This window comes from Nematolebias whitei, chromosome 6 (genome assembly GCF_014905685.2).
Source record: "Nematolebias whitei isolate Nwh7 chromosome 6, NemWhi1, whole genome shotgun sequence".
Classification (NCBI taxonomy): Eukaryota; Metazoa; Chordata; class Actinopteri; order Cyprinodontiformes; family Rivulidae; genus Nematolebias; species Nematolebias whitei.
The window spans coordinates 42,360,902-42,379,359 of NC_056503.1; the positions used below are offsets into that span (position 1 = coordinate 42,360,902).

Consider the following 18,458-nt stretch of genomic DNA (forward strand, 5'->3'; position numbering starts at 1 on the left):
CTCTGTGCATAGTCACAAAGCTTTGGAGATACATTGCTATTCTAAGTCTTTGTTTTCCCAAAATGTTTGTGATTATTATTCTGCTCATATACTGCAATAATTTTATCACTGCAAAAACTTGTGCCCAAGAGTTCTCGATCACAGGTCCACCTGAATTACGCAATCTTAAGTCAAGTTAATTATCACATGTGAACTAAAAATAAAAAAATTAAATAAATAAAATGATGTGGTATAAGCAAAATAAATGTCAATCCTTGATCCGATTTATTTATTTGTATAAGCAATTTGCACAGGTCAACCTAAATAAATTATTTTAAATGCAGTAACTGTGCAATGATGGTTAAAAGTGCAATCATTAGTTACTGAAAACAATAAGATGTTTAATATTTTATATGTGGCTATAAATTACATGGCTAAAGTTCTTCTTGTTAGATGTCAAAGCTGTGCATGCATCATTTCAAATAGGGAAATTTAACCCCTCATTCAATAAAAATTGAGCTGGAGATTCAATTGTCCTGTGAAATTATCTTGCAAGTATTGTAGGTTCACTCGTTTTAATGATACATATATATATATATATATATCACACACACACACGCCACAGTATACATACAGTGTTCTGCAAATACATGAATGTTTATATCAATATTTTAAAAGAAGAGCTAGCCGGCTATAACTTGGAAGTATTTTTATATCCCATGTTTAGTTAGTAGTTGACTACACCATTTTGTCCTTGTTCTTCTAGTACAAAAAATATATATATACATGAACCATGTGTAATCTGTTTTTTAACATTTCTTTGTATTTTTGTTGTCTTGTCTCTTGTTAGGCATTCTTCACATGGGCAATGGTGAGAATGTCTTCATCTCCCAGCAGCCCCCTGTTATTGGCAGTGTGATGGGGAACGGGCGCAGGCGCAGCATTTCCTGCCCCAGCTGTAATGGCCTTGCTGACGGCAACAAGCTCATGGCCCCCGTGGCCCTAGCTTGTGGCTCTGATGGAAGTCTTTACGTGGGCGACTTCAACTACGTGAGGAGGATTTTTACCACGGGGAACGTCACCAGTGTCCTGGAGCTTAGGTAACAGAGGAGTAGCCTACTAACATCCGCTGAGGACCATGAGCAGCTCAAATGGGCTTAAACACAGGCTGTAAACCACCAGGGCAATTGAGACAGACAGAAATGCCCTAAAGGCAGAGGATTGATGGTGCTGCCTCTCTCTCATTCACCTAAATCAGCTGGAGTCTGGTCCTTAGAGACAGAGGAGGACATGATAACCTCTTAATGGAGGACTTCCTTTAAAAAAAAGATTACTATAATGTCTTTGTTTAGAAATTCACAGAGATAATTTTGTAGATCTGTATTTTTTTCATGATTTTTGTTTGTAATATTCTTTTCACTTCATTAGAAATTCTGTCAACTAACAACTAACATTTGTTCTCCTTTCTGTTCCCTCATTTCTGCTGCTTTTTTACAAACTTTGAAAGAAATAAAGACTTCAGGCATAGGTAAGCCAATTAAATAATTGTTGAAGGTAATCTGTAGTCTACATATTTTTCTCTGCCCACAAATTGTGTCGCTGGACAAAAAAGACGTGCAGAATCTAAAAACAGGTTTGTTGCTAAAGGCTAATATGCAGAGAATCGGTGCAGAATCTTCATAAAATTCAAAACCCGCTTGGATGAAATGAAATGGTTTAATCATTAAGAATGTGCTTTCTGTGAACAACTCTTCTTCTTGTGCCATTCCTGCTACACGTTTTCATTCAGTGGGGACACCTACAGTTTAAAAGGATAACTGCACTTTTGAAGCACTGATCAAAACAGCAGCTCATTCATGCATTCAACCTTTATTTATGCAGGTTAGTCTCATTGAGCCTCGAGGACTCATTTACAAGAGAGGCCTGCAATGATGTCTGGATGTCACGTTTCACACGAACCATCAGTTTGTAATCTTAAACGCAAGTGTGTTCTGTTTTAAATAAATGTGAGACAGAGACTCTTTCAGCACATAGCTGTAGAATCTGCAGCAGTGATGGGAACATCCTGAAGGCTAATTTCACCAAAATATGGGACAGGCTTTACTTGTTTATTTATTTATTTATTTAGTTTACATGACAGATTCATTTGAATCCCTTAATGGCGTTTTATCCTTGCGGCACAAGGTATCCTTACATTCCTTAAAAATATTTTGCCCCCCCAACTCCCAATTTAATGAAGCTTTTTTATATTTAGATGAGCCATTTTGTTAAAGGTACTCATTGTAAACTAAGCTATATCAAATGGTGCAGTTTGAAACAATTTACTCAAATAGTTTTCTAAATACACTGATATGCAATACTAAAATGTGAGTTAACACAAAATAAAAATTAAGGACTTGGCCAAATCCACCACATAGAATCGTGAGTTGTGTGAGTGACCTACATTAAGCTGTCCATAGTTTGTGCAGGTAATCAAATATGGCAGAATTGGACAAGAGTTGAATCTTGTAAAAAAAACATCTGAAGGCAAAAATAGAGGAATTCTGCTGCTAAACATGGAGGGGCTGAAACAGAAGGACCGGGTGAGACATCTGTCAAGAATAAATATTGGGGCTCCAGCAAGGCAGTGGAGCACCATAAAGACAAAGCTCAGCATTCAAGCATACTGTATGCAAGTAATGTGAAACTTCTGCTTAACCGATAAACCCACTGTTGTCGTGTTGTTTGAACTCTAGTCTGGCACTGAAATACGTAACAAATGTAAAATAAAATGTTGGACTTCTTGTCCTAAAACAGCTTCTCATTTTGCTGTCACGGTAGTTCAACAAGTACACATTGTAGTTGAAATTTTACTAACAAATCTTTAATTTAAGAAGTTAACCACTGATCTGACAAAAAAAAAAAAAAGTTCAGATTTAGTTAGGATTTTGATTTGATTTATGGCTTTGTATTGTATACATAAAAGGATTTTAAGCATTTTAAAATATACGTATTTATATTCAATTCAATTCAGTTTATTTATATAGCATCAAGTCACAACAGAAGTCATCTCAGGGCACTGAACGGAAACATTCATAAACATAAAAAGTAAGTAAATAACTATTTATCTGAGGAGCAGACTGCTTTGAGTTTAACTCCATCACAGAACTCTCATCTTGAGCAAGCATGAAGGCGACAGTGGAGAGGAAAAACTCCCTCATGAGGAAGAAACCTTTAACAGAACCAGACTCAGGACATGTGGACATCTGCTTCAACCATCTGGGTTTGGTAGGAATAGATACACAATGGCAGCTCAAGAATCACATGTTAAGATAGAAATAGTATAAAATTAAAATTATTCAATTTTAACACTTAATTTTAAGAAATGCAGTCAATTTGTCTTCAAGTAGTCTAAGCCTATGGCAGCATAAAAAGCCAACTCTAACTATAGGATTTATCAACAAGGAAAGTCTTAAGCCCAGTCTTAAAACTGGACAATGTGTCAGCCTCACGGACATGATCTGGAAGTTGGTTCCACAAGAGAGGAGCCTGATAACTGAAAGATCTTCCTCTCATTCTGCTCTTGGAAACTCTAGGAACCGCAAGTAAGCCTGCAGTCTGAGAGCCAAGTGCTCTGTTGGGAAAACATGGGAACAATAAGATGTGTAATGTAAGATGGAGCTAGGTTGTTGATTGCTTTGTAGGTTAGAAGTAAGATTTTGAATTCTCTTCTGAATTTGTCAGGAAGCCATTGTAGAGAAACTGATATTTTGATACAGTCAAACATAACTAAAATTCAGGAGAGCAAATGTAATTTATTTACTTTGTTTCCACTCTGCTTTTTAACAGTTTTGCTAAAGTAATTAAGTAGTCATTGGGATACACAAATAAAATACATTGGGATCATCACTCCTACAGGTATATAGTCACTCAAACTGTATAATTAAACTTGGTTAAAACTCTTAAGAATTCTTTCAGTGAGCTTAATAAAATTACAACATACAGATTTTATCGGTTCTTTAAAGTACTGGAATCTAATTTTCCAAGGCAGCAGGCAACAAGGGAAATCTCAGTGCGTCCTCTTTAGATACCATGTTTCAGGTGAAGGACTATCGATTGGTTTTCTGTCTAAGCAGCCTTGACTTAAGCTGAGGAACACATAGTCAAACTGAGGATGAAAAGCTTTGTGATGCTAAAACAAAGACCACTTCAGCAAAGTTTTCATAAACTCCCTTTTCTATTATTCTGTCTCTGTATTTTTCTTTGTTTTTGGTCTTTATGTCTAAAATTCCTTTATGAAAATGTACAGTGCTAGTATAAAACAGCCCACTGATCTCAAACCCATAAACTATGTTGGCTGAAAGCTAAAGACACGAGAAATCAGTCCCATCAGTCTCTGTGCTTCAAACACATTTGCATTTTAAAAAGGAGATCCATCCAAGAAAACGCAGCATGTGTCTGTCTAAAATGGGTGACTGCCTCCTGTTCATGTGTTAGGGAGCGATAGGAGTGGGAGGTGGGTGATCTCACTGCAATGCTCATTGACCCCCTGCTAAGGATGTCCCCATCCGCTGCAACCATTTCCACGACAGCATGCAGCAAAATCCAATTATCTTCTACAAACTAGATGTTGTCAGTGAATATAGATGGCATATGCAACCATTGCTCAAGGTCAGGTAATAACACCCCACAGTTTCAAATACTAGGCGGGGGGCCAGACCAACGCCATTTTACATGCAAACCGGAGCTGATAAGGTATCAACTGATTGCATATGGAAGATAGAAGGCAAATCTGAATCCACTTATTGAGATTTACTACTGACCTTCAGTACTGTAAGAAAACTATATTCTCCATGCCAGCTCATTGTACCTGGAAAGTGCCGTAAAGCAGCGCATCAGTCAACGTAGTCGGTGGGCTGATTGTGACATATGGCCTGGGGTTTGCTGCAGCGCCCTGTCACCACTGATTCACTGAAGGTCAATTGTCATTTAATATTATGTACTCAAGATATGACAACTCTGCAGACCCACTTGCTTTTTCTTTTGTAGTTCGAAAACAGGCTGCTGGCTCTGTAATTCTGACCGTAAGACCTTAGAAGAACCCTCAAGGTTAGAGTTGAAACACTGTCTTAATCCATTTTGAATGACGCCCTGCTGACAGGTTTTTCCATAAAGCTTATTGGATCTGGCAGAACTGTGCCATATTCTGTCCTGATTACTGCAGACATGTGTAATGTGTGCATAATCACTAAAATAGTTGTTCATTTCCCTTTTTTTTACTAGTCTCACAGGCAAACATGCTTAGTTTAAAGTGACAAAATTCAAGAAAAGATAGAAGCATAAAGTATTTAACACTGGAGAAAAAGCATTTTCTGTGAATACGGAACGTGATTGAGTGCTGAAGCTAAGTTGCTAAAGCTACAAGAACCAAAAGCTACTTCCAGTACAGCACTAACTAAAAGCGGCAAAATTCTAGCTAAAAGTTGCAAAAACTAGCTAAAAATGGCAAAAATCCAGTTTATTTCATTCAAAGGCTAGTTAAAAGCTAAATGTAGCAAAATGGTAGGTAGATGCTGAAATTTGCAAAAAGGCTAGTTTAAAATTCATAGCTAAAAGCAGCCAAGTGCGAGCTAAAAGTTAAGTGTAGTAAAATACCATCTAAATGTGAAAGTATCAAAATGATATCTAAAAGCTAAAAGTAGCACAGTAGCTAAAGGCTAAAAGTAGCAAAAGGCTAACTAAAAATTAAAAGTAGCATAATAAGACAAAATAGATGCTGAAGCAATGTTCAAAGATATTTTTTAAGTGTTTTTAAATAAATGAAGAGATCTCAATGTATTTCAATCAGGAAATGTTTGTAAACAAAGTGCGTTACAAAATAAAATCACAGTCGTACGGCTAAACCTAAACTAGCCCAAAGTATGCTGAAATAATTACCGATAGATTCCAAAAAGAAAAAGAAAAAAAAAAACGTTTACACAATTGTTCAACATTCATAGCATCATTTAGGTAGAGAAAACAAAACATTTGTTTTATTTATATGAAAGCATATATCGGCCTTTAAAGCCACTTTCATGCTAACGTCAGTCGTGTCTGGAGAGCCGAACATCCAGTGGTGTAGACAGATGTGTTGAAGTTTGAACATATCATCCTTTGATTTTTCAGTCGCTCGTGTTTATCATAAGCTGCAGTAGATTTAACAAACAAATAGTCTTATCTGTCACTTCTTTTGTACTTCTGTTGACTCATCCACTGCTCTCTTTTGTTTTCTTTGTTTTCTGATATCTATCTTGCCTTGAACATACAGACAGACTTTAGGCAATCGTTGGATCAGCCTTATTAGATGTGTTTGTTTCTGCTGTCTGTCTGTCAGGTTGGGAACGCTCGTTTTTCTGTGAAGGATTACTTTGGTGTTTTAGTTTGGAATTAAACTGGATATTTTCCTGTGTTAGGATATCCGCCTGACGGAATCAAAACATGTATGGATTTCTGGTTTTATAGTAATGTATCTGCTTTTCCTTACATAGAAAACAGTAACAAGTTTAAAAAGTTAAATTTGTATTCCTAGCAGGTACCATGGTGATGAAATTTTACAATTTTTTTGATTTTCAAATGATCTCACATAAATTACATAATCAACTATTGGGATAAAATTGGGATTTCCATCAAATGCACCTGGGTACTCCCAAAAACTCAGATCTCTCTTTGTTTTTCTAAGTCAGTATTATCGTGGTTCCAGTCATTTCAAAGAAACAATGACTTACAGACATATTTTTAGATAAGTGGCCTTTTTTGTCTCATTTGGCTACAGGGATTTCTAATTGAGCCCACTGTGTTGTACGGTAGATGGCTCTAAGCTCCACCATCACGTCATGTTTTGTCATGTTTAATCTCATTCTATTTTTCTCTTTCCATATCCTGTGTTTAAACTTTAATTGTGCCCAGTTCAGTCTCTAAATGGCTTTTGAATCCAGTTGTATTAGCCAGTGTTGAAAGCGCTGCAGCCCTACTAGCTGTACTGACTTGCATTTCCTCCTCTCCTTTCTTTTACTCAGCAACAGCCCGGCTCATAAGTACTACCTGGCCACCAGTTCGGTGAACAGTGCCGTGTACCTGTCAGACACAAGCAGCAGGAAGGTGTTCAAGGTGAAATCCCTGAACGTTGTCAAGGATGTGGCAAAAAATCTGGAGCTGGTGGCAGGAACTGGTGACCAGTGTCTCCCATACGACGACGCTCGCTGTGGCGATGGAGGAAAGGCAGTTGAAGCCACTCTTACTAATCCCAGAGGTAAGGTATGGCTTTGGGTTCAAGGCAGGGATGGCCAACAGGTGGTCTTAGACCCAAATCTCTTCCTAAATTTCAGCAGAATTAAATATCTTAAATATAGTAGGGTTGTTGTTATTGTTTTTAATTTGTCAACTTTTTCCTGGTAATGCGGCACAGATTTTCCAGCATCTATGGTAACTCATTTTACACAGTATAGCTTTTCTATGGTTTACCATAATTCCCAAAGTCTTGTCTGTGATTTCTCTATGCTGCCAGCCCACAGAGAGGTACACCCTGAAATGATATGGTGGGTGAAAAAAAAACAAAAAAAAAAAACAGAATGACTGTCACAATATATTTTTTTAAATATACAGTACATTCTGGATGTTTGCTAGCGAAAACTTTCCGACCTCATTGAATTTAAATAAAAGAAAGCTGGTTGGAATTCAGAAGGCAGGATTTTGGATCAGTTTTGTTTTATTTTTGATCAAACAAAACAATATAAGGACAATTCTAGAGGAAAAATGAAAATATGCATATAAAACTTTAATCCATTCGCTCTGTATTTAACTGCATTATAGCATTTTGTCATGGTTAATGTTAAATACCATAACTGTGGCAGTTACCTTGAACTTGGTTCACTCCAAAAGGTAATCAGGTATAGATCTACTTTAATAATTACTTTCTAAGAGTCACATAAAAATTGTCAACTGTATCATGACATATTTTGCTAACAGACAAACAAGGTTTATTCCAACAGTTAATGCTAAAGTTTTAGGCAAAAATGTGCCATGCATTGTGCTTAGTATATGTGTTGTGAGTTATTTTCAGCTATCAACCATACAAATTTCAGATGAATATGTAAAACTGACAGAGGCATAGCCATTTTTGTGTTTTCTAAGATCAGCGGTTATGGCATCAGTTTTAAATTGGGTTAATTCCAAAAGTTAATTACCGTACTTGCCGCCGTATTGGTCGCACTGCTGTATAAGTTGCATCAGTCCAAATATGTCTAGAAAAGTGGGGGGAAAAACACAAATACGCCGTTCGCGTCACCGCTGACCACCTGGAAACATGGGCCGGTGTTGTGCCAAAAAGTCGAATTGCTGCCATTGGCGGCTGCGGGAGGACTTTAACAAGAATTTAACAAAATAACCACCTTAAAACAATTATTTGTTTGCTCGAAATTATAGTAAAGGTATGTCTCAGTTGAACTTTTCCTTAATAAATGCACTTTATTGGTCAAATCAACCGCATTTCAAAAGCCGATTTGCAGAAGCGGGAGGGCACAGAGGGAGGACTCGCTGTACATTTCTTCGAAATTTAACAAGATAGCCACCTTAAAACAATTATTTGTTTGCTTGACATTTTAGTAAAGGTGTCTCTCAGTTTAACTTTTCCTTAATAAAAGGACTTTAATGATCAAATCAGCTGCATTTCACCTGGGTGGCGCAGCAAAATGCAGCTGATTTGACGTTTGCTCCAGGAGTTCCGGAGCGAGACGAAAGTGGCTTGGTATGGCAAACCTAGTGTCTCGTTAATAGCCACTTTTACCTTTTAATGAGACACTTGGCTTGCCATATTAGTCGAGAGCCCTCTAGTGGCTGAAAATGGTAGTGTTCAATATTTTCCATGTCTGAATGAACGAGATCATCAGATCTCAGCCAAAAACTAAGTTTTAAATATGGGGGGAACATAAATATGTTGCTTCGCTGCATAAGTTGCAGGCATGCTAATTTATGCAAAAAACTACGACTTATACAGCAAAATATATGGTAGCTGTAGATGGATATCCAATGATTGCTTTCTTAAATGTGTATTAAATTCATCTAGTGGTTTGTGATATATTTGGCTAACAGACAGACTGTTGACTGCAAAACTAAATGGCAAAATCTTTTAAACAGATCTCACACAATCAGTCAGTTCTGGGAGTATAGGGTGGGTATCAATCCCAGCTACTAACACACTACGTTGTACTTTAAATTCCTTAAAACTGACTGAGTTAAAGCCAGTTCTGTGTTTTCTGAAGTGACATAACTAATTGGGTCGACTCCAAAAGTTAACCAGTTGTAAACATAAATCAAATGATTACCTTTAGAGAGCTTCAATAAAATCCAGTAATTCATGAGTGATTTGGCTAAAGTTACAGACAAATGTACATGCAGACACATATCTTGCACTTTCAACAGTGGGTAATCATAAATTATGTATTTTTGAACTAAAAGGTGTTTTCTGTAGCGTAGCTGTACATTTCCTGGGATCTTCTTGTTCTGCTTGCTTTCATCCTGGAATGATGTATTAGTCATTAGATCCCATGCTTACTTTATGTCCTCCACAGATTGTGTCATGAGTCATATATACTAAAATTAAACTGCACCCATGAAATGATCATGTTTGGTTCAGGTTTTCTCAGAAACCGAGCCGTTTGCTGTAACCAGTTCTAACTCGCTGCCTTCAAGTATCTAAATACGGTTTGTTCAAAGTAAAAGAAAAGAACAAAGATGTGCATCTGAAATCCTCATCATTAATATCTGAGGGAGCAAAAGCAAGACAATAAGAAACTTTACTGCTGAGGTTTTAGCTGTAATTTGATCAATACCAGTACTTATAGTCATTTTCATCTGTTTTGATGCTCCTATTGTTCTCTGTCTCTGATGAAAAAATCAATTTCTGCATTACTTGTCCTTGGCATGATGAGTATTTTATTTCATCCCAGTTGATAGTCCCTAATTGTCATTAAGTAGATCTCGATCCTCACAATAGGTACAGATAAACGAGATGAAACTGATGGACATTTTCTCTCATGCTCATGCAATGACTTTTATCTGCAGGCATTACAGTGGATAAGTATGGTGTCCTGTTCTTCGTGGATGGGACCATGATTCGCAGGATTGATCAGAATGGTATCATCTCTACTCTTTTGGGCTTCAACGACTTAACCTCTGCTCGACCTCTTAGCTGTGATGCTGTGATGGACATCTCCCAGGTATGACCTCTGCCGTCTGAGTTTTTCTCTTTCACTCAAGATACTATATGTTTAAACTCAGTATATGAAGTAAATACGCAATGCACAGGACCATTTTTGAAACTTTGAAGAGAACATGACTTTAAAAGCATAAAGAGTTTTTATAATATGCTTTAGACTAGCTTTTATTGTTAAAGACAGCTCCTGTGCGTCTACATGAAATCTTTAGGAGTAACAGTACTAAATTTAGGATTGTTACAGAAATAGTCTTAGCAGACTATTTTTTATATTTGTGTCATCTTGACTTCTTCACTAATTGATACATTATTTGTGTGCGTGATCAAATTGTGCTTTTAGATTAAATAAAAATGGAACAGCAAAGTTATACTTTATGATAAAAAATAAATTGTGCTTTGTTTAGTTTTTTACAAAAAGACCAAAACATAAAAACTTTTTTGAGGGGTGGCAAGTTCCGAAGTTAAGAAGCTAAAACTGGATATTTAAAGTCAAAACATGAAGAACAGACGCTAAATGAGCAAAATGTCAGCTAAAAGCTAAAACATGTCATAAGAAAACTAATATTGAGCACCTAAAGCATATTTCAATTCTATTCAGTTTATTTATGTAGCGCCAAGTCACAACAGAAGTCATCTCAGGGCACTGTACAAAAGCATTCACATACATAATAAAAACTATTATTAAAAGTTGTGTATTTAAGGAAGCAGCAGATTGTGTCGAATCTTCACTTCGTCGCAGTCGCCCATCCTGAGCAAGAACAAAGGCAACAGTGGAAAGGAAAAACTCCTTTTTAACAGGAAGAAACCTCCAGCAGAACCAGGCTCAGGACAAGCGGACATCTGCTTAGACCGGCTGCGGTTTGAAAGGACAGGAAGGAGAACTTAACAAAACCAAAATGGCAGGTCCAGGTGTAGGTGCAGGTGTACCCCCTATTGGAAGAAAGACAATACACACATGTCAAGGATAGAAATAATTACACATAATGAATGAAAACGGTCATATCTCAGCCAAACATTGGTTTATAAATATGGGGGAAAAAATCCATAAATACATCGCTTCAGCGTATAAGTCGCAGGGTATGCAAATTATGCAAAAAACTTGTGTGACATAGGGTGAAAAGTACGGTACTTACCGCATGCCATGTCTGCGTTTCCTTGAATTTTGTTAAATTGCAGGTCTTGCTGCCATGTAAGCCTTTGCCTTGTTCATTGGTCCCACCACCAAAACTGTGACAGTTAAATTAAATAAAATCTTACCTTATAATATTTCTTTTCATCATAATTTCAGTCTTTTTGGCAGATTGAGTGATTCCTGCCTTTAAACAACCATTGATAGACGCTTCACAGTTCATCATTGCAACTTTTTTAGGGTATTTTTGAGTCGTGCTGATGTGCTTTACAGCTGTTTCATATTTAAACGTCACAGTTGTCTCATGGTGCTTTGTGTCCACGCGAATGAATCCTTGCCTCTTTAATATCACCTGCTGATTCAATGTAACATTCTCTATAGGAGAGTCTGCTCATTTCTTTCAAGAAATTCACCAGGAGTTCAAAGGAAGCAACATAACGTGTGGAGCTGCTTTCTGAAACGCCACAGGACATCTGGCATTCTTATGTGGACCGTTCTACTGCTGTAAACATGCAGGAGCTCTTTGTTATCTCGTGCAGGACACACGCTGACACAGATTATCGCTCCCTCCTGGTGTTTACTAATATAATTATTTACAATGACTGAAAACAGAGGGAACAAAGCTCCAAGTTGTACGGTTTAGATGCAATTTACTGGTTGAAAATGGTCCCAGTATGCAGTATGGAGCCCAGAGAAAGACTATAAATTGATAAAATGCTAAGTTAGCTTGATGTTGGGGATAAACAGTTGTGTCGGCAGCAGCTCAGTGAAGTTGTGACTCAGCTGCAGGAGACAAATACGGCACCGCGGGCAACGATTTATTAATTATTGCTAATGAGTTTCTAATTGGGTACAAAATGTTAGTATTGATTGATATCTTGATATCAGTAGGATACTTCCATCTCTTGTGAACTCTTGTTTTGTTTTTTTGCTGCTCAGGCAGTCACTTTTTTGTTTTAGTGGAAAATGGGGAAACTTTATCAAAGCTTTAATGTTCACCAACTAATCAGAGTGACAGTTAGACACTTATAGTTCCTTTATTATTATTTATTATTGTTATTTATTTATGTCTATAGTGCCAATTCACCACAGAAGTCATCTCAGGGCACTGAACAGAAATATTAATATATAAAATAAGTTAACAGAAACATTCATATTTAAAAATAATAATTTAACATTATTTATCTGAGGAGCAGACTGCTTTGAGTTTAACTCCATTGCAGAATAATAAAATAAAATAATAATAATTATTATTATATTCTCACATACTTTTGGGATCTGACTTTCAGTGTTCAAACTATTCTCATGTTTTCATTAGAGGCCCAAGATTATAAGTCTATTTTAACTTTTGAGCATTATGGTTAACAAGGTTTGTATTTCAAATGTGATGTAGTAAGAAACTTGGCTTGATTGGTAAGTGATGATGCAGTTAGCTCAGGTTCATTTGGAATAGATTTTTTTATCTTTTAAAACATTTTTTATGACAGAAAAAAGATTTATAGGCCTACCAGGCCCTGAAGCAATCCATATATGTCAAATCAGCAAATTATTACTGCTTTGCTGTGGCGGCCAACTTGATTCAGATTCTCTCAAACGATAGTCAATGGCAGGTCAAACCAAATTTTTTTCAGGATCTCAGGTATTTCCTTAATGGTAGAGACAAACAAACTCATATGCACAAGCGTCCAAACATTATCACTCCACCTTCGGCAGCAGGCGATAAAACTAGAAGTCCCCAAAGCAAGTTCTTTAATAATATTTTGTTGTGATAAAGCAGTCAGTGTGACTAAAATGTAAATGCATAGATTAATAAAATATACAGTATCCTGGGATCACATTCTGATAAACTCTTAATTCTGTGCTAATCTTTTTAAAACCTATTTCAGCCAGCTGTGGGGGTGTCAGACCTTTTCTCTTGTGAATCATGGTCATAATGATCTCATAAAGATGTAGAAACTCATAACCTCTGAAACAAACACCAGTGTGCTTGACAATTTATAAAGTGTAAAATATAACCAGGTTAAACATAAAAAGTCGATACAGGCATTAAATTAAACTCGGTGCTGGCTGGGGAACCTAGCTGACTTTCTTTGTATGTTTTCAAGTAGAACCAGCAAACAGGACCTGTGGTGTCTCAGATGAAACTAGAGTGAATGGATTTTTTTGTTGTTGTTGTTGTTTTTGTCTGTTTATAAAAATTTATGTATTCTGTGAAGAAAGCAAAGCTTCCAGCTGCCCGTTTTCAGCACCCAGGGGAACTCCATGCCCATCACGACCCCTGCTTGCTGCTCCCCTACCTTCCCACACACAAGCGCCTATAGATGTTCACCATCCCAGGTCTGCAGCCGCGAGGGTGCAGGCAGGCTAACTGGAGCTCCACAATGATGACAAATCACACAAGCATTGCCAGAGACACTCAGACAGTAAAAAGCATCCATTAAAAATTCATCCAAAGCACATAGCCTCCTACTTCAAACACTCCCCAACCCCTCGCTTGGAAATAGTTTCTCTGGAGAAGGCTCATGACAGTGGTCATTACTTTTGCTGTACCACACCTGATTTAAACAAGGAATAGTGTCAGATTTATTACATCTCTGATAAGATTGTTGTTATCTCACTGTGCTGATCAAGCAGCTGCAAAACTCACTCTTACCATAATTTCTGCTGTACATGTCGCATCAGTCCAAATATGTCTAAAAAAGTGGAAAAAGCCATAAATATGTCACTTCACCATATACGTTGCATCTATTATGCGTCACAGCTGATGCGTCGCATTTTTTACGCATCACCGCTGACAACCTGGAAATGTGGGCCGATGTTGTGCCAAAAATTGGTGGGTAGCCAAATGGCGGCCGCGGGAGCGTACACGGGCGGACTTTTAACAAGAATTGAACAAGATTAACACTTGTTAATAGTTTGACTTGCTCCAAGCAGCAAGCAGAACGAAAGTGGGAGGACTGTGGCAAGCTGATTGTGTCATTAATAGCTGGTGAAGATTCTCAGTCATACAGGACATGGTAAATTCAAAAGAGTTCAAGACAAAAACAATAAAGTATAATAAATGGTCCAGTTATTTTTGTCTTGAACTTTTTTGAATTTGTAATTATAGCCACGTGTACCTATTACATGATACAACGACATTCCATAGTGCTACTACTACTACTCTTCTGCCATATAGTGGCTGAAAGTGCTATGGTTCCTTTTTTTTCAGGCAGAATGAATGAAAACAGTCATATCTCAGCCAAAAATTGGTTTATAAATATGGGGAAAAAAAATCCATAAATACCTCGCTTTGGCCTATAAGTCGCAGGGCATATAAATTATGCACAAAAAAAGAAAACAGGACTTATAAGTAACTTAATGCACCATCTTCTAATCTTGCTGTAGCTTTTTTTTTTTTTTTTTTGGCTCTCTTCCAAAAAGATTTGAGCTCGTTCAAGAATGTTTATTTGTTTACACAATGCACTTGGGTCTTTATTGCTTTGCCTTTTCAATCTGCATCATTTCCGATTCCATTCCTGAATATCCCATTTGCACACCCTGCTGAGATCAAACTGACGTTGAGGAAAACCACGTCTTAAAAGCAGATCAGCTGAACATATTTCAGGGCTGTTAACGGCTTCAGAGAACTTTTTTAAGACTCTGACTGTGACTTTCAATTCATATTTGAGAAGAACTTCAAATAGTAACCTCTTACTCCTTCAGACGGACATCATGCGGGTTTGAGCAAAGAGAGAAGAGATTGCTAGGGAAAAAAAAGACATCATAGTCCTAATGTAAGCGCAGATATATTTAAAACTAGCTGTTGGTGCTAATCCATGATATACAGTCTCAGCTGACGAGCGTGTTTTGGGGGTTTTGTGTCGGTGGCAGCCATATCTGGGAGGCACTACAGTACTGACAGCTGCCCCACTGTATAAAGTGGAGGGTATGATCGTGTTACAGCTTGTGGGACAGCAGCTCAGGAAATATCCCCTCATCAGTCAAAGTGGCGTGAAAACCTCCTTACAGGCAGCTCCCCTGAGTCACTCCACACTTGGGCTCATGAAATATTTAACCACCAGTGTTGACAAGAAATAGGTTTTAAGAAATTGAAAGTCTCCCCTTCATTACCCAAGTAAATGCATTTTCCGCTCACTGAAAGCCGACATGTATCCACTGCCAGTCACCTGTTTGTTAGCTCTGGCCAGAAGATGGATCTTATTATATAAACCTCAGTTTTGTGGAGGATGATAGAAGGTTTTTGGGATATGAACAGTGTGATGCTTGAATTTGGTTTTCTATTTACTCGTAGCAAATTCCCACTCCATTTTTAAAGGATGGAAATGCTATCCTTCTCTTATAAATTGGGAAATTAAACATGTGCAGACAATAAATTTGAAAAGGTTGCTATTTGGCTGATTCTGAAAGCTGTTAGCTTTTAGCAACAAACTATTTGGTAACTAATGGACCAGGGTGCATTGTTCTGTGTCCTTGTAGAGTAACAGAACATATAAATGCAATAAATCAATTTTTCTCATTTCAGTTTAATTATAAATATATGTTTTCAGTTCATTATGAATTCGCTGTGGTTTTGTATACAGTTGGAGGAGTATTTTTACTGATTACGTTTTACTGAGATTAGATTTCAATCAACAATCTTTGTTGGAGCTCCACGTCATCCATTGAAATATGACACTTTATAGTGCGGTTCTAGGAGATCCCTGTGGGATAATAAGGGAGAAGGACACCAGTAAATGGGATTGATCCAATCATTTCAATTTGTTAAAGCCTGATTTATTGTCTGCGAAACAATAAGTTGTAATTTACTGTAGATAGCCAGGAACTATTTGTTTGTCTGAGTGACCTCATCTATTCTCAAGGACTCATGCAATCACATTACAAAAGCACAGGAAAAAAAAAAGATACTTTGTAAAAGTTAATGATGTCCTTTTTTTCCAACATGTCAGCCGTTCATATACAAGTAATCAGCTACATATTTTTTTCAGTTAATTTTATTAAATAAAATATTTTGTCATGCTGGTCTTATTAGCTATTGTACTATCTTCTTCTATCCATCCAGCCAATCACCATCATTCTGTGATTGAAACTGATCCTTTTTTCTATTTCCTTTTAGGTTCGCCTTGAGTGGCCCACAGACCTGGCAGTAAGTCCAATGGACAACTCGTTGTTCGTCCTGGACAACAATGTTGTGCTCCAGATCTCAGAGAACCATCAAGTCCGCATTGTGGCAGGCCGCCCCATGCACTGCCAAGTGCCTGGTATAGACCATTTTCTCATGAGTAAAGTGGCCATCCATGCAACCCTGGAGTCGGCGAACGCCCTGGCTGTTTCTCACAGTGGTGTTTTGTACATTGCGGAGTCAGATGAAAAGAAGATCAACAGAGTGCGACAGGTGTCCACCAATGGAGAGATTTCCCTGGTTGCAGGGGCACCAAGTGGGTGTGACTGCAAGAATGACGCCAACTGTGACTGTTACTCGGGTGATGGAGGCTATGCCAAGGATGCCAAACTCAATGCACCTTCATCCCTAGCAGTATGCCCAGATGGAGACCTTTACATTGCAGATCTTGGGAACATTCGTATCCGATACGTGCGGAAAAACAAACCTTTTCTAAATCCCCTCAGCATGTATGAGGTATCATCTCCCATTAATGATGAACTCTATCTATTTGACTCCAATGGTAGCCATATTTTTACGCAGAGTCTGACTACAGGAGACCACCTCTATAATTTGACATACTCTGGAGCAGGAGATTTAAGCAGTATCACCGATAAGAACAAAAACACTGTGCTCATTCGACGAGACACCACTGGAATGCCTCTGTGGCTGATGGTCCCTGATGGACAGACCTTTTGGTTCACCATTGGTACCAACAACGCCCTTAAAACTGTTGCTGCCCAGGGTCAAGAACTTGCGGTAATGACCTACCATGGAAGTTCAGGACTACTTGCTTCGAAGACAAATGAAAATGGATGGACAACTTTCTTTGAGTAAGTAATATAAAGAAATGTTTGCTAAACCTCTTATTTAAATCTGTATACACAAAGGAAGGGCCGCCAGTTGATCGGACAGCTCTATTGCCCCAAGTTTCAACAGTTAAACAGTTAAGGCTAAATCTGTTGATATGTTGTTATGCTTTTTTATTGAGTGCAATGACAGAAACTCTCTACCTGATAAAATATGAGCAGTATCAAGGAAATCAAATACTTAAATATAAATTACCCTGCTATTCTGTATTTCCTGATGTTTCATGTACATGTATCTGTGACCAGTATTTGTGGGTTAGAAGCTAAAAAGTTTGAAAACCTCCAATCTAAAGTAAAAGTTTTGCATTTGTTGTGTCATATAACGCTAAGATGATGTAATGAGTTAATGTTCAGAGTGGGGCATCTGGTGAAAGAGAGATGTGTTTTTTTGGAATATGAGTTTCCCTCTTATGGCTGAATGACAAGTCAGTAAAAATACAAGACCTGTGGAAGTATCTGTGTAATCCTATTTGCTGTTATCATACTAAATAGGATTACTGGGTGATATGTTACTCATCTGTACCCTTGCTTTCAGTAACAGACTGCAGACCCTCAATTGTCTGGAGTTGTTGGGTGAAAAAACAAGATATATCTACTGGAAAGAAGATTTTTACCCATAGGGCTGCGTAGGCGCATTAATACAAGCATAATAGAATAGCCAGAGGTAGTAATTGACTGAGGCGAACCACACATTGAGAGGGAACAATTGAAAGCACTCCCACACTCGTCAGCGTATGAGTGTTGGATTTCATGCTCATGTGACTTGTGTTGAGCAGTCCGTCCCTTCTTCTAATTTCACGTACCAGGGAAACTATGTGAACTGGATGTCGTTTGAAAAGGTGTGATTAAGCAGATTTTCTGGTGATACATCTGTTACACCTCACTGTAAGAATACAAGTCATACACGTCATCAGGTGGTTCGTTTAAAGTGCACCTTTGTTTGTTTGTTTTGTGCCTCCATTGAAAAGAGAAAAGAGTAATGCAGCCATAAAGAGGAATTTTTAATTAGCTTTGGCCAAAATGATCATTGAGTGGAATTTTTGACTTTTTTTTTCTTTATCTATCGTTAAAGTAGCTCCTGTTATTAGGTTT

The 18,458-nt window shown here is 37.6% G+C and overlaps 1 protein-coding gene across 1 annotated transcript in view; it reads left to right on the plus strand.

Annotated features, from left to right (window-relative positions):
- Positions 1-18,458, plus strand: part of tenm4 (teneurin transmembrane protein 4) — a 209,579-nt gene that overhangs the window by 164,484 nt on the left and 26,637 nt on the right. The window contains exons 22-26 of the mRNA XM_037677631.1: positions 830-1,079; positions 1,487-1,507; positions 7,014-7,246; positions 10,057-10,211; positions 16,453-17,330. Of these exons, the coding sequence (XP_037533559.1) occupies positions 830-1,079; positions 1,487-1,507; positions 7,014-7,246; positions 10,057-10,211; positions 16,453-17,330 (1,537 nt within the window). The remainder of the gene's footprint in view (positions 1-829; positions 1,080-1,486; positions 1,508-7,013; positions 7,247-10,056; positions 10,212-16,452; positions 17,331-18,458) is intronic.